Source organism: Glandiceps talaboti, chromosome 2 (genome assembly GCF_964340395.1).
Source record: "Glandiceps talaboti chromosome 2, keGlaTala1.1, whole genome shotgun sequence".
Classification (NCBI taxonomy): domain Eukaryota; kingdom Metazoa; phylum Hemichordata; class Enteropneusta; family Spengelidae; genus Glandiceps; species Glandiceps talaboti.
In genome coordinates, this window is record NC_135550.1 from 26425929 (window position 1) to 26444354 (window position 18426).

Consider the following 18426-nt stretch of genomic DNA (forward strand, 5'->3'; position numbering starts at 1 on the left):
CAGCTTGAGTTTTAACAATCGAAAGACAGATTCTCGATAATAACATTCTGGAAGTGCCACATAGAAAATAATTTTACCACATTTTACACTATGTTTAGAAATTTTGGCCAATACATATCAAACTCTACTTGAACCAGTATTCCTTATTCCGCTTCATTACATTTTCTCACTTCATTGCACCCTCTGAACCAACTTCCTTCAATTTAATATTTTCAACTCTTCAACAAGTTTAATGTCCTTGTATATATTAAGCACTTTGATTTATCAATATATATGTTTGCGTATATCTGTGTGCATGTATGTGTGTATGTATGTATGTATGTATGTATGTATGTATGTATGTATGTATGTATGTATGTATGTATGTATGTATGTATGTATGTATGTATGTATGTATGTATGTATGTATGTGTGTGTGTGTGTGTGTGTATGTATGTATGTATGTATGTATGTATGTATGTATGTATGTATGTATGTATGTGTGCGTGCGTGTGCGCGTGTTGTAGTGTGAGTCGAGTTAGAGTACATTTATAACGCTGTGTCTATGTATAGTATGTGGGTGGGTGCGATTGTGTGTGTGAACATATAATTATATAGTCCATGGTGCGAGTAAGTATACTTACATTAAAAACTATTTTTTCTGCATCGTATTATGAACACTTTTCATTATGAGTTATGTATATAGATGTATGTATGTATGTATGTATATATATATATATATATATTTGTGTCTGGGGTGGACGGTGCGGTATATACACGGACCACGGTGTGTATGTGTACCTGTGTTTCGTATCTTTAGACTTACTGTCAAAGTGTACACATAACAGGGTCCTTTTACAGGTGTTGACAGGGTGTTTTTATTGTTGTTGGCGGGGCGTCATGACACGACACGTCACGTCACGTCACGTCACGTCACGTCACTTGACTCATCGGCACTATTCTAAATACCTGTCATATTTTATTAATTATATTTCTATCTTAATTTGATAAATAACAATGCTGTATCAAACTAAAATAAACATGATATGTGATCTGGGCCTGTAAGCTTAGATAGATCTCATGTAACAGAGAGAGGGAGAGAGAGAGAGAGAGAGAGAGAGAGAGAGAGAGAGAGAGAGAGAGAGAGAGAGAGAGAGAGAGAGAGAGAGAGAGAGAGAGAGAGAGAGAGAGAGAGAGGGGAGGGAGGGAGGGAGGGAGGGAGGGAGGGAGGGAGGGAGGGAGGGAGAGAGAGAGAGAGAGAGAGAGAGAGAGACCTTCATATTGGGTAGTTGCATAAACCCATTCTAGAATATAGGGGTCAGTAACGCACCTTTACAATATTTTAAATAGTTGAATTTTATATCTTCATTCTTTGGTCATTCACATTTTCATAATAAACCCCCATAATCCATAATCTTGAAGCGCGCATACTGTAGGTAACCCTTTTTACGTCAAATCCTAAGACTTCGCAATGTCAAACTATAAGTATTCATGATATGATTGTTATGATTCTTAACTTTATGTTTCAAAAGGCAAAAGAAAAAGAATTCCCGAAAAAAAGCAGAAATAAATCTTTATTTCATTCATGTTGTCTATTATAAGTCAGTCAAAGTCATACTTTCTTCTCTTTCATTACGTTCATTTTGATATCCATATCTAGAACGCTGTGTTTGGTCTTTTCGCCATCCATTCCCTAATGGAGGGCACATTCTCAATTCTATCCACAAGTGAAGACAATTTGGGATATTTTCCCAGGAAGTCAGGATTGAGTCGTTTGATACTGTCTCCGAGACAACTATGGAACTTCAGATCTGCCCATGTTAACTGCAATAAGTAGAGAAAGATGTATAGAACTTCAGATCAGCAAATGTTAAAGGGTGCGTGGCACTTTAGATCGATCAATGTACTGCGTAAGATAGATATAGGTACTACGTAGAACTTCGATATTTAATCAGTCATTAGTCGAATTCACCATTATAAACTTATACAATTATTATGAACAACTGACATTAGCCCAATGATTGAAGAGTTGAGTGACACTTTAGAATCAAATTGAAGAATAAATGCTGGCCATGATTGTTTTCAATTTATTCGAGAGTATATCATTAACTGATCCACTTATTAAATCTACTACCTAGCCTATCTACTAGTTTGGCAAAGTCCTGGATGGGTTTCTTAGTAATTTAGAGGGGGTAAAGAGAAATGTGTTTGATAAAAAACATTCACCTTATTTCCGACAAAGAATCCATCGCCTCCATTGTTAGCTGTCAACAAACGTTCCAGATTACCCATACAAGTAGAAAGGGTACTTTGAGAGTCGAACACCCTTCTAAAGACTTCCGGCTGAAAGAACAAAAATATAGTACAGTACAGTACAGTACAGTACAGTACAGTGCAGTGCAGTACAGTGCAGTGCAGTGCAGTGCAGTACAGTACAGTACAGTACAGTACAGTACAGTACAGTACAGTACAGTACAGTACAGTACAGTACAGTACATGACATGTCATCGACATACAAAGTTAATAGAGATATATTAGTTGCTGACATTTCTATTTGAAACTTACAGAGTTTTTACACATAATACAAAAGTTCATGTTGTGATTCCAAAGTTTGCGACTTGAATTGTAACTTACAATGAATTGAAGTATTTATTTACACCCCGTACTTTTAACTTTGAATAGTAACCTTAATGTCTCGACTTATTTTTTCACGAATGATCAACACTTCATCAACTTTACATCCAAGCTGTGGCTTAGCACATGAAAATTCCCGATTAGTAAAAATTGATGAAGTCTATACTGAAATCAAAGAAAATGTTTTGAATTTTTATGACGTGCAACAACAATACATTTGAATGATGATTTTATAATTCTTATTTATTTTGAATAATTAATCGCGCACTTACTTTATTTTCCTCAGCAGTAAAGAAATAATTCTTAATTCCTTTGTCAAATCCACCTTCAACAGCATCAACAATCATATCAACTTGTGCCTTTTCCAAGTTATTCTCACCAGCTAGACCTATATACAGTAGATACAGTGCTTGATAAGGGTTCCTCGTGTTTCATTTACAAATTGACCCTCTGAAGATACATGTACGTACATGTTAAATAGTTCAGTTGACGTTCCCAAGGAGTATGTGTAGTATATTATTCCGTGAATAACAAATTTATGATTTGCCAATGGAACAATGTATGATGGGTAAAAAGTAAAAGTATGCTATGTGACGTTGATAACAGCACAGTTTAAGTATATACACACATTTTATTCAAAAATAAGTTATCAAGAAAAAATAACAATGAATGCAAGAACAAAGCTTAATTGTATGCAATGTTTTGCTATGTAATTCAATGGACCTAAAAGTACAGCAAATATACACACTCATTTTATTTAAAACTAAGGTTTCAAAAAAATAATATTGACGACAAGAACAAAGCTTGCGATAGGCTAATTGTCATAGATATTGTGATGCTTTGATGACATTGAAAGTAATCAAATGACCTTAAATTAAAAAAGAACAATTGAAATATTGTCAACTTTCGCTTACCGAATTCATTGGCGACATACCGGGCTATTGCATGACTCTGGTATAGTGTAATGACGCCCTCAACTTCCAACATGGGTACTTTTCGAAAAAGAAAATCTGGAAATTTTAAAGTCAGAGAAGATTACACATGAGAGTTATAAATGATTGAATACAGATACAGATTGAATATAGATTTTGAATACAGTACAAGGAAAGTTACAGTTGATCTGTAAAACTGCTAACATGTCAGCCTGTACCACGGAATTCACTTTTGATAACACTACTCGATCACATGTCAGCCTGTACCACGGAATTCATTTTGAAGCAGTGAAAAGTCAAATTTGAAGAATTTACTTATAAAAAAATTTGCTGTACCCCTACTTGGGAACAAAATTGTTGTCTAGATGTTCTTGAAAAAAAAATTGCTGTGATGGTGGTTGAAAAAAAAGTTGTTGAGTCCAAATCCTCCAGCCCCCCCCCCCTCCCCCAATCAAATCAATTCTGATTGTTAGATCGCAGAGGCATCCCTGATAGCATACAACTAACAGGTTGTCTGTATGTAATTCATTAATTGATTACTGATTATATAAGTTTTTGTTAATTATCATTATTATTGTTGTTGTTGTTGTTGTTGTTGTTGTTGTTGTTGTTGTTGTTGTATACTATTAAAGTGGCACTAATTTGAAAACCTGTTCATTTCGCAAAACATCAGTTGTGATATTTGTGAAATAGAGATATGCCACACAACACAAATATCATGCGCCTGCAGTAATTACAAGTGGGGAAGGCCCCGATGTGATCGGCGGTGGGGTCAGATTTTACAAATCGGTTCTCGGGGAGGAAGACAAAATGAGAGGGAGGGTCACATTTTAACTTTTACTCATTGTATTTTCTAATTTTTCATTATTTTGGAGTGCTACACCACTGCCATCGTCGTACAGTACATGTAATATCATATCGTGAATATCAGAACATATTAATCAAATCATTGCTGACAACCTTGCAATGAATTTAGTTATGTTGTGATCGAGGAAGAGAGTGTGTCACACTGGAGGAGAGAAGGGAGAAACTGTGTGGTAAGACGTTGGGTATAATGCTGCGGAGTCACGTTGGGATGTTGACCTTGGTCCCGACAACGTCGGTAAACAGTTGTCTTTGGGGTCTTCCCTTTAGCTCTCAGACTGCAAAATTTACATCCAAACACATGTATGAATTAAGGCTAGGGTCAGAGTTTACGGCAGGGGGGGGGCTGTGGAGAAATGGGGGAGGGCATGAAAAAAATGAGGGCTGAGAAGCAGGTCACTTTTTTACGCAATATACCGCACTTGCCCCTCCCCCCGTTTCATACTGAAGGTTCCCTAACTGCCAATAAAGTGGGAACACGTTTTAACATGACTATCTTACACATAGGGGCGTGTAGACCGGGCGTGTAGTATTTCTTAGATTGTTGTTTTCCTTGTCTAGAGTCTAGATATGACACCGTTTTGACTTGAATACATTTCCCCTACATCTACGGAAAGAACAGAAAGTTATCTTATTGTATAGAGCATAAATTGATACATTTGATCGTACACTACACGCACTATGCATGCTATGGGTATGGCCAGGCTGAGGTCACATCGAAAGGTCAGTACTCACTTGGTTTTAAGTCCACCCATTCTCCGGTCACGGGAGAAGTTCCTGAGAAATATATACGGCTATCTTCATATTCAACTCCAGCTGCAGCAAATAATAATCTTGTATCTTCTGCACGAGCTTTCAGGTTGAAATAAACGAGTTTGTACTTTGGCATTTTTTTCCGATAGACTTAAATCGACGAAGAGACTGATTAATACGATACAAGGTATGATTTGTGAAAGAGCTATATAGTTGTCAGGTCAGGTGACTATATATACATGGCAGGTACTCATGCCCAATATCAATCAATAAATCAATCCAAATATATATTTTAAATTATAAAAGGGACGTCCTGAAAACTTTTTAATAATCATTTTATAAATTTATGGAAGGTTGTTTGGGTTTGAACTTTAGGTCATTGTACATGCTTCAGCGTGTGTAATAGTAAAAGTATATTGAAAACAGTGAACAAAAATAGAGATAAAATAGTCCCCATTGCAGCTTGAAGGTCTGCACAGCTGTTCGCACTACAGAATTCATATATTGGAAAGTGTTTGCTATAGGAAAAGTCATGGTTGTTTTGGAGTTGTTCACGATTTACTTAAATTATGATATGACATAATTTTGGACTACCTTTGTTATATCATTCTATTAAATCCTGATAAAACCTGATATTCTCAATGAGTAAGCATGGTCATGATTACTTGGGACCACTGCTGCAATTTAATATTTTTAGCACCAAAATAACAAACGGTTTTATGTGTAATTAAAGATTTTGAAATGTTCATCCTACCATGGGATACCCGTATCTATATCCTGTTATTAGTTTCAGTTGGTCACTTTGTGTGATTGTCATCACTATGAACTTTATTTATTGGAGGTAGAACTTGACTTTTTAAATTGTACTTGCATACCATGGTCACAACAGCATCGATATCATAATCCAATTTCAACTATTCTGTATACATACATACATACATACATACATACATACATACATACATACATACATACATACATACATGAAACACATTTTGAATCTTTGCAAAGATAAAGTCGAGGTACAAATGTTTATATTCAATGTATGATAGTTAATTTTGCCATTATGTTTTTAAAAGTCTAGCTTAGAAATTTAGCTATCGTGTTCGACATACAAACGGCCTAAGGCTTGTCAAAGTATTAAGAGCCAAATCTATGAACTAGAGCTTGAAAGAGTATCCTCAGTTCGTATCATGTTGTCAGATAATTAAATTTTCTTCTCTTTCAGGGCATTACTTTTGGTACACAAGACTTGTAAATCTAGAATACCGTGTCTGGTCTTTTGGCGACCCATTCCTTAATAGATGGTACAGCCTCAATTCGTTCCATAAGCGCAGACAGTTTTGGATATTTCCCCAGGTAGTCAGGATTGAGTCGTCTGATGTTGTCCCCGATGCTACTGTGGAACTTAAGATCGGCCCAGGTTAACTGTAATAGGCAGAGAAAGGTGCATAAAACTTCAGATAAACTCATGTTAACTGCAATAGTCAGAGATAGGTAGATAGAACTTGAACTCGACCAATTGTAACTGCAAGATGTAGAGAAAGGTCCCAGAGGAATATACATCTTAGATCTTCATCTATTTGTAATTGGTCGAATTCATCAATTAAGCAGTTAGTCTGGATGACCAGACTGTGGTTTAAGCACAATACAGTGAGTGAAGGTATAACTCGTAACGATACTGTATAGGAACTAGACTTAGCAGTCGTTACACTTGAGCCTCTTTGCTGGCTCACAATGTGAAGTCATTACAATTTGATTTCACCTAGTCGTCGATGGTAGTCTTTAGTAATTTAAAAGACTGAGTAAGGGATATAGACATGAGAAAAAAGCATTCACCTTATTTCCGACAAAGAATCCATCGCCTCCATTGTTAGCTGTCAACAAACGTTCCAGATTACCCATACGAATAGAGAGTTTACTTTGAGAGTCGAACAGCCCTTCGAAGATTTGCGGCTTAAACGACAAACAAACAAAAGAGCAATGCACTACATGACATAAACGTTTGTTTAAAAAGATCATGCTGTTGTGATTACAAAGTCTTCGATGTCATTTCTGACTAAAACGGCAGAGTTATAACTTACAGAAAGGTTACATTAATTTTAATTCCAACATTGAAAAGTAACCATGATATAATATCTCGACTTTCATTCATGTCAGTGCTTTATTAACTGTCATCAACACTCTCTATCTAATCAAAGTGTATTCAACTTGATACCACCACAACGTGACCTAACTCAAACGTTGCGTTTTGAACTTCAATTATCTCTATTGTAAATGATCATTGTAAATTGTAACTGATATTACAATATACAATAAATTGATTATGAAACCCACCTGCTTGTCTTCATGGGCAAAGAAATAGTCTCTAATCCCATTGAATACATCTTCAACACCACCTACAATCATATCAACTTGTGCCTTTTCCAAGTTACTTTCACCAGCTAGACCTATATACAGAAGATACAGTGGGTTTCCCTTCGTATGTTGCATGTTTTATGTACACAATTACTATGTTTATTTATTTGTTTGTTTAAGGTCAACGTTTCCCTAAATTTATGGAAATAGAAATATCAACTGCCTGTAATGAGTCACCCATTTATGCTGAGGGTTATATGATATGTACTGAGATACCCTGAAATGTGATATAAATCCTACATGTTTTATAGATTCCAGATAAACTATAAAATACATGTCCTGGAGAGTCATTATCATCCCTCCCTTTGTAGAAAGGGATGAAACAGGTGGCCACAACAGCTGATATTTCAGTCTTGATAAACCTGTTAGTTTGATTAAAGCAACCTTCAACTCCAAGACACCGCCCATGGCAGGGAAACTGACTCCCGTCGATCCACCCCACCTAAATTACATGCCTCGGGTCATTCTAGTCGACAACTGTCACGACGTTGTCATGCTTTGGTGACATCGAAAATTATCCAATAATCTTTCAAATCTTAAAGAACATCACCTGTGGCATTCACTTACCGAATTCAGTGGCGATATACCGAGCTATTGCATGGCTCTGATATAGTGTAATACCGCTCTCAACTTCTAGCATGGGTACTTCATGAAAAAGAAATTCTGGAAAAACATGAAGTTAGAGAAGAAATTTGAAAACCACATTTCAAAAATTGACTGTGTTAAATAAAGGCAAAGGAAACATTCTATCTGTCTGTCTGTCTGTCTGTCTGTCTGTCTGTCTGTCTGTCTGTCTGTCTGTCTGTCTGTCTGTCTGTCTGTCTGTCGCTTGACGACGCTCGAAATCACAAAGCCACAAGTGCATGTCTTATAAGATTCAAACATATTCCATTATCTATCCATGGTTTGTATACTAAGGGAGCCTTCGCGGGGGTGGGCCAGGGAATTTAGGGTATGTCTGAGCTATAAATGTGACCCTCCCCCTACTCCTTTTTCTAAAATGTGACCCTCCCCCAATCCCAAGTTCTAAAATCTGACCTTCCCCCATCTCAAAATAACACATTCACTGATAGATGGATGGAATTATGTGGACATATTAAAGGGACAGTAGCTGTAACTTTTGATGATTTTTTCAGTATGTTTGTTTTGTGTATCAACTACAGTTTTTAGTTTCTCGTTCTACTCAATTGAACGCACATTGAAACACTCCTGTGTTTGGCAAACGCTTGTAAACACAGCCTGTATATGTACAAACTGCATTGTTATTTTTGACAAGTGAATTTTAGTCTGGACTAAAATTATCAACAATAACTACACTTTACAATTTACATATATACAGGTTGTGTTGACCAAATACAGGGCATTTCAACATGTTTTACAGAGGAGTAGAACAAGAAACTGCACTTGACACACAGATATTGCAAAAAGATCATCAAGTTACAAATACTGTCCCTTTAATGAATTTGATTATACGACACATATTTCTGCCAAGCACAAATGTCACCATACTTACTGGTATACGTACATTATTCTTTGTTTATAATTGATATCGAGATTTCCATGTGGTACACACTCTCCCCGATCGAGTAACCTGTAATAACTCTAAAATCTCAGTATCACTTTGTGCATTGCATTTTTTCACTACTCTCACTGTCACTTTCCTTAGTGTCACTATCACTGTCATTCAATACATTGAGGACATCATCATCATCATCATCATCATCATCATCATCATTGTGAAGTCAGGGATGATAATGATAATAACAACAACAAAATTGAGACAAGGCAGTCTTCTAGTCCTGAAACTTCTGATTAAAAATGCAATTGGTTGTCAAAAAGTAAGTGATCTTAAGCTCCATCCACTTCTGTTGTGAGTTGATCTTCTTCTACAAATCATGGTGTGAGCGTATATACATGCATAGAGTAAATGTTGTAATTCGTTTTCCATAATATAACAATTGTTGTCATTCCACCTACATTATAGGGTGGCGGCTGTCATCCCATTTTTAACCAGATTTAAACTGAATGCCTCCCGTAAGGGAATCACTAATTATTCAAATAACTATTAAACTAAAAAAACTATGGTAACAAGCTTTTTTTGGACAAGCGTGCTTTCTTAGGTTAATGTATGTGCCAAATTATACGGAATTTGAAGAGTGCATGATACTGCTTAATTATTGAATATCGTTCATTATTCAAAATACTCATATAAAGGTAAAGGTTGTAGCAACAAACTTCATAGTACAGGTGCGTATTATTATGGTTGATATATGTATCATATTATATGAAATTTGAAGCTTGCATTTTAAAGATACAGCCTAGTTACCTAAAATCATTAATTATGCAAATTTTTCATTAAAACTGTAAGCTATATCAACAAATTTTATGGGACATATCTGCTTTGTTATGGTTAACGTATGTACTAAATGATATTGAAATTTAAGTATGCATTCTTATGATATATCTTAATTACCGAAAATCATTAATCATGCAAATTAGTTATTAACACTGTAAGGTACATCAACTAACTTAATAGGACATGCACAATGATTAATGTATGTACTGAATTGTATTGAAATTGAAGTATGCAGTCCTAAGATATAGCCTAATTATCAAAAATCATTAATTATGCAAATTATTCATTAACACTGAAAGGTACATCAACAAGCTTTACAAGACATATGCGATTGTTATGGTTAACGTGTGTACTGAAGTATATTGAAATTGAAGTATGTATTCTTAAGATATAGCCTAATTACCGAAAATCATTAATTATGCAAGTTATTCATTAACACTGTAAGGTACATCAACAAACTTGATAGGACATATGTGTTTTCTTATGGTTAACGTATGTACTAAATTATGTTGAATTTGAAGTATGCATTCTTAAGGGATAGCCTAATTACCGAAAATAATTAATTATGCAAATTCTTCATTAACGCTGTAAGGTACATCATCAAATTTTATAGGACAAATGTATGTTATGTTTAACGAATACACTAAATTATATTGAAATTGAAGTATGCAGTCTTAAGATATTGCTTAATTAGTTGATTTCATTGATATGCAAATTTTCCTAATTAACATGAACAGATCTCGCTAAAAAAACTAATCAGGTCTAGCCATTACCCCAAACATTATATGTACTATATTTCATTATAATTGAGCCAGCCGTTTTTAAGAAAATGGTGACACAGACAGACACACACACATACACACACACACACACACACACAGACGGACATATGACAGACACACAGACAGACATCCCCCTTTTAATACCTCCCGTACCCTTACGGGAGGTAAAAATATTGTAGACAGTGCTACTAAATGTAGCAAAGGGTGTCAGTTCACCTTTTTCATAGAGTAAATGTTGTCATTCGTTTTCTGTCATATTTTGTTTGTGTATCTTTATTTATTTGTTTTTTTTTTGTTTGTACTACGGTTCCTGGGGTCCCAATGGAACGGCAGCCATTTTTGTCATAAAGAATTGAACTTTGAAGTCCTGTCATGTCATAATTGTTTGTATGCGGTGGTGGTATGAAAGTGTACCCCTTTTAATATGCGCTCCTAGAAAACTTGTCCAAGTCGAAACGTCATTTGTGATAGTTGAGAAATAAAAAGACAAACACTCATGGTAATACTAACTATAAAATGCGACTCGTTTGAAAAAGGACTCGCACGCCCTTCGTATACGTACGTACTCATAAATGTATTAGAGGAGATCTCCTAATACATCCATGGTAACACCCTGGTACATCCAGGCCACAGGCATTTGTTTCCCGAGATATGTATCAGAATATTTCTATCAGAATACATTGACGTATTTTAGCCAACTATATATGAAAGGGACTTGTTTCTGTTATCGCGCAGGTCCACTCACCGCGAAAGAAAACACTTTCGCGGTGAGTGGACCTGCACGATCACAGAAGCAAGTGTAATTTTACCCCTTTCATATATAGTTGGCTAAACACGTCTATTTTATCGAAAATATCGACATTTTATTGTATTCTGATAGAAATAGTCTGAGACATAACTGCCTGTGATCCAGGCTATGCTTACTTGGTTGTAAGTCCACCCATTCTCCAGTCACGGGAAAACCCGAGTAATGTATACGACGATCTTCATATTCAACTCCAGCTGCAGCAAATAATAATCTTGTATCCTCTGCACGAGCTTTCAGGTTGAAATAAACGAGTTTGTATTTTGGCATTTTTTCCGATAGACGTAAATCGAGGAAGGGACTGAATCCAAAGTACGATTTAAAGAGCTAGGAGTGAAAGGGTTAGATAGGTTAGGTGACCCTAGTGAGATGTATGGCTTTAGGGACTGGACATAAATTACAGGTGGAGCGGTGTTTTTTTTTTCAAAAGACCGAGGCATGAAAAATATAAACCCCAAATCGTCACACAAAAAATCCTGACCCACCCCCTCTACCACGCATGAAAAAAGTGACCCCCTCCCGCGACAAATTTTAATGAGTTCACAAATACAATTCAACACACTAAGTTTTCCTGAAACTACGTCTTCACTGCAAAACATAGTAATGTCAGTAGTAATAAATGGAATGGAACTCCAAACACCATCAATATTAAATAGTGTATGACATTGCGTTTACCATATAACCAACTATTGGTTGTTAGATAAAGTTTGTTAATAAGTGGAAGCATTTCCCAAAGCTGGTTCAAACTTGATTATTTTGTAAGTTATAAAGAGTAGTTTTGGAGGTTATAGTTTGAAAGGGTTTGAATAGCCTAAAATCGGCTTTAAGAGTAAAAAACCTCCATGGCTTCTAGGGGGAGACCCCCTATGACCCCCCCCCCCCCATGAGGTGGACACATTCCAGTCTCAATGCTCTTCCCCTACCTCTTCCAGTCAAGTTGCTATCAAACTAAATTTCACACATAGTTCAACCCTATGTAGTTGCTTTTTACATGTTGGTGGTGTCTTGTAGTGCTTAGAAATTATTGTCTAAAAGTGTCTGAATAGTCTCAAGATGGACTTTTCACAGAGTAATAAACCTCCAGGGCTTCTAGGGAGACCCCCTAGGACCCCCACAGGTGCACACGTCCCAGTCTCAAGCTCTTCCCCTACCTCTTACTGTCAAGATGTCATTAAACTACATTTGAAAAATATTTCAACCCTTTTTACATGTTGGTGTTATCTTATAAAGCTTGTAAATTATTGTCTGAAAGTGTCTGAAATAGTCTCAAAATGTAAAAATCTTCCAGGGCTTCTAGGTGGAGACCCCCTATAAGAGTGTACATATTCCCTTCTCCAGCTCCCCCTACCTTTTACTGTCAAGGTGCTATTAAACTCCTTGTGGAATATATTTACCCTGTGTAGTCAATAATTATAATTATGATAGTGCTAACCCGGGATCTTATAAAGTATTTGCGAGACAGTCAAGCAGTCCACACTGAGTCAAGATCAAAAAATACCTGTCATGTGAATATTGTATGTGGGGGGGGGGGGTGTCATCGTGTTTTAGAATCAAGTGATGGGGGGGGGGGGTTCAGCCTGTTTTGGGTTTTACATATGGGGGGGGGTCAGTGACTTTTTGTCGGCCCGATGGAAGAATCCACCGACCCCCCCCCCCCCAGGCTGGAGAAACTGACCGGTCCCTAAAGGTCAGTTAGCCAAGAGACTGGTTTTTCAAGGTTACTGCAGTTAAAGACATCAAACAGAGATGCTAGTATTTCGACCATAATATGATCCGAAAGGCTTTTTTCAGCCTTGCTTTTAAAGGCAGAGGCCAACCAACGTACATTAAAGACTCAACAGATTTCATAAGAAAACTTTAATTGGTTGAGATCAATGAAAACGTAACACTGGTTGCCCTGACTGGTTGCTATTGATGTGGTATCAATGTACACCAACACGTTGCACGTTGCACTCTGTAGAATACAAGCCAATATTACGATTCCTAAACCGCCAACTAAATGTGATCCTCATAGTCAATGGGGGGGGGGGGGTCACTTCAGCATTGTTCCTACGTAATAGAGATCAAAGACCGAAAAAGGGTAGAAAGCATGGTTTTCTAACCTATTAACCTATAAAGTACATGAATGGCGTTCAAAAGTTTGTTATCGTGGCTTCTGTTACTACCTTGTCTCAGATATTAGTGTCTGGCATAAACGACTTAAAACGTACAAACAATGACTTAGCACGTATTATTCAGGGGTAATGGTAATGAAACACTAATGTAGGTTGCACTGTCATAGACATGAGGTAGATAGTGCAGTGAAAGACCAGATAGTCGACGAAAGCCCCTCCTTGGTCTATGACCCTCTTACTAGTACATATACAGTGGAACAATGTTTTAATCTCTGCAGTCTCTTTCTATATCTGTTTTGGTTTTCACCATAGATAGAAAAAATACCGCCAATGGCGTTGTAGCACAACTGTACAGTTTTTAAAAATGTTTATCCATATGCTAGTCCATGCTAACAATAGGTGTTCATTTGCTGAATAACTATCCAGTTGCCTATCCAACCATGTATCTTTACGATAAATGCTATCATTTGGCTGTTGCTATGGGTGTGGTCATGTTGTTAGATATATTTGCATACATTTATGTATGTTTTTGTTCACTTATGTATGAATTCCTGATATTGTCTTTGCAATACACGTGATCATTTGGCTGTTGCTATGGGCGTGGTCTTGTTGCTAGGGTATTTGCATACATTTTTTGAATGTTTATTCAATTGTCTATTAAACCCCATTGTTATCTTTGTGAAATACACCACCGTTTGGCTGTTGCTATGGGCGTGGTCATGGTTACTAGGGTATTTGCATACATTTTTTGAATGTTTATTCATTTGTCTTTCTATTCCTGTTGTTATCTTTGCAATACATGTGATTATTTGGCTGTTGCTATGGGTGTGGTCTTGTTGCTATGCAAATTTACATACATTTTTTGAATGTTTATTCAATTGTCTATTAAACCCTGTTGTTATCTTTGTGAAATACACCACCGTTTGGCTGTTGCTATGGGCGTGGTCATGGTTGCTAGGGTATTTGCATACATTTTTTGAATGTTTACTCACTTGCCTACCAGATGATGTTGTTATTTGACCAAAGTATACTACCATTTGGTTGTTGCTAAGGGTGTGGTCATGGTTGCTAGGGTCAATTTTGTCAAAAAAAATTGACGAAAATCTGCAGAATACCACTTTTGGAACCATCTCACCAAGTTTCAGACTCATTGACCAAGTACTTTTTGAGATATAAGTTTTTGACCAAAAATGAACATTCTTACACCTAATTTGCATATCACTCATGAAATTATTGTATGCTTAATATATCTTCATCCATACATCCCTAGATGCATCCCCATCAAATTTCAGCCCAATCTGCTCAGTAGTTTTGGAATTATAGATTTTTAACCAAAAAGACACATTTTTAGCCCTAATTTGCATATCACTGATGGAATCATCATGTCATGAACAAATCTTACTTTACACTTCCTAAAGAATCTTCCCACCAAATTTCGCACCAATCTGCCCAGTAGTTTATGAGTTTAAGTTTTTTGACCAAAAATCACATTTTTTGACCCAAATCACACACCTGTGATGCGATCATTTTGATTTGAACAATTTCCCAACTAGACACCCAAGGTAATGGACCCACCAAATATCATGGCAATCGGTTCAGCAGTTTTTGACTTTAAGTTGTTTACACACACACACACACAGACAGACAGACGCCGGGCGATCCCTATAGCACTACTGAACCTCAGTTCAGTTGTGCTAAAAAATCTGTTCAACATACACCTAACATTAACACATCACTTTGGGTAGGTAGTTAGACTTTTAAGCAACTATTGGAAAGAGCATATAAAAACAAGATATAAGCTTTATATATTGAAGGTAAAATATTTGAGAACATTATACTTTATTCAGTCATTTTGATTTAGTCCTTTGTTTATTGTCTGTATTGCAAGCAATTTCTTACTATCAGTCCTACAGTTTGGGAACAACCCCTCCACCAACAAGTGACACTGCTTTGAATCTTATTACAACTTTAAACAATAAAATGTTCTTTGTCAGACTCACACACACACACACACACACACACACACACACACTGACATCATTTACCATCCTTATTGCATGCTTTGATATTCTCCACTTCAGCAATGACTTAATGATAAACTGTTCACAGACACTGACACACATACAGACCAGTTTACCATTCCTGACACTGACACACATACATACCGGTTTACCATTCCTGACACTGACAGTTTACCATTCATCAGTTGTACTAAAAACACACAAAGCAGGGTTTGTGAAAAATGTTTTCATTTCATATTTATTGTCTGACTCCCTCAATGGTAAATATACTTACAAAAATGAAAATTGTTTTGTTCTGTTCCTTTTATCCTGTAATAATGACAATAATAATAACAATAATAATAGACAATAGATAGATAGCACAATATCAATTATAATACAAAAGAAACACAAAATATACATAAAATACCCCAATACGTTTTGGGGGTATATATTGAATGAGAAAAAGGCAACTAGTATAGTTATGCTGTTTTCCCTTTTGGATGATGGAAGGGCCATTCATTAGATAGTCCTCTTCTGACCTAGTAAGGCAGTCTGAATACAAGTTAAACTTCAAACCTGCTGTATCTGTTCTGTTGTCTGACTGTAATTTTTTAAATACTTTGAATATCAATGCTTATAGCAAATTTTCCCCTTGACTTTTACACATGCTTTCAGCAATATTGAAGATTTTTTACATCAACTACAACAATTAAAGCTACTGTACAAATACATGTATATTGGTGAAATATTACAACTATACATTAGCTTGGTTTTTTTTTTTACCCAGATTTAATATAAGCTTACACATCTGCAAGCATTTCTATGATTATCATCAACCAAGTGCACAGTATCAAGGAAAAAACAACTGTGCTATCACACCTAGCACAACATTCACAGCAATTCTATACAAAATCTTATTTCAGGTCTCTCGCTCAGCAAATATGTTTGTTACCTTGGTTTGAACTTTACGACAGTATATTACTGTCAAAGGATTAAGATATAGAACATCTAAAATCATAATAGAACTGTACCAATGATATCATTTTGAACAAAAAAACTACCATTAGATAGCCACTTGATATTTAGTATACAGTGTAAGATTGCATTTCAATTTTCAGCAGTTTCTTTGAGTACATAACACACATATGTTTGCATCTGATCTGACACAACATCGATAACTTACATAAAATGTTGCCATGACAACTTGTGAATACAGGATAAAAGCATGAAGTAAGCCATGTTTAAAGAGAAAGTCATGTTGGTCCCTTATTTTGGAATCTCTATGTGAAGTAATGTAAATGTTGCATGAAAGATAGACTTGTGTAGAATGGGTGAAGTCTAGTAGAAATAAATCAATTTCAGAACTGGACAATAGTTGTAGGAGATTGTGATAGATGTTGAGACTATAGTTAACAATGATCAAAAGTCCTACCAGTTTTGGCTGGTTATAGTACTGCCTGCCACAAAATGTACAAGAACTATTATACAAATCCAGATATATGTGATGTCAGATAAGAAAAAAATGGACACATATGTATGTGATGTCATGTATGGACAAGATTTATATATTTGCATGTGATGTCAAATATGGACAGTTCTGCCAAATACAAAGCAAATGTACATATTTGCATGTCATGCCAAATATGGACAGTTCTGCCAAATATAAACAAAATTTACACATTTGCATGTGATGCCAAATATGGGCAAGATTGACACATTTGCATGTGATGCCAAATATGAACAAAAATCTATACAATTTCATGTGACGTCAAATATGGACAAGTCATACACATACTGATGTCAATTCCAGAGAGAGAGAATGGCTAAATATTGATACAACGTCAAATGCAGTCAGGTAATCAGCATATCCTTATGACATCACAGCTCTTCAAAACATGATTGTCTTTCTATCACAGTTCTCCACTTGTACACAGGTTCAAATACATGTATTATAACACTAAGGACAATTTCAGCTGGCAATGTTGACAAGACTGGTCCCATTTTAGCTAATTCACAATGCACCAGTTTTCCAGAGCACAGAATAACAACACTTCAACTTGACTTGACTTGTGTCTAAACACACACATTTTTTTTGTACTGTGGGCAAAACCACTGAGAGTGACATATGTTGACAATTTCAATTACCATAACTATAATAATTAGAGTGAAGTTACTTTGCAAAGGACTGACTTTTTGTTTTGAGCTCAACACAGTAACCATTCACATGACATTTCACATTATTGATGGAATTCATTCCAATATCCACCTGTACACATAAGTCTGAGAATGAAGAAGTTGATAGCAAGAAAAGAACTTCACCAGGAAGAGGAAGGGTTTTAGTAGATAATGTGGTTTAACCACTCTCAACTTACCCACAAAATACAAAGGCCTGTTAAAATCTCACAAAACAGCAAAGTTTGTTACCTTAGTTTTGAAATAACACCTTCAAAAGATAGTTTCCGATAGATTTTCAGAATAGAAGAATCCAGCAATGGATTTGATGTCATTTAATAAACATCCTTCCTTTCTGCTAGCATGTGCCAATAAATATCCTTGCTTTATGCTAGCATACTTTCAATTTTTGCGAGTACAATTTCAAGCTGCCAGCTTTCCTCTCTTCCTGATTTAACGTTTGTTTTATCTGTTTTTCACTGACTGGTATAAAATCATGATTTGACTGTAAAAGACATAATATTCTATAAAACAGAACACAGAAGTGTATGGAGAAGGTTGATACATCCTGATATGAGATAGGTGTTGATATTCCTGCTGCACACAAACTGTTG

At 36.0% G+C, this 18426-nt stretch overlaps 1 protein-coding gene across 1 annotated transcript; it reads right to left on the reverse strand.

Moving 5' to 3' along the window:
• Nucleotides 1-1635: 1635 nt before the first annotated feature.
• LOC144446070 (uncharacterized) lies at nucleotides 1636-11847 on the reverse strand. Its single transcript, XM_078135764.1, has 10 exons — nucleotides 11643-11847; nucleotides 8148-8243; nucleotides 7500-7612; nucleotides 7002-7118; nucleotides 6432-6590; nucleotides 4911-5010; nucleotides 3528-3623; nucleotides 2886-3001; nucleotides 2206-2322; nucleotides 1636-1803 (listed from the first exon to the last, which is right to left on the reverse strand). Exons 1-10 carry the CDS (start codon nucleotides 11791-11793, stop codon nucleotides 1636-1638), a joined length of 1233 nt encoding a protein of 410 aa, XP_077991890.1. The 5' UTR covers nucleotides 11794-11847.
• Nucleotides 11848-18426: the final 6579 nt, after the last annotated feature.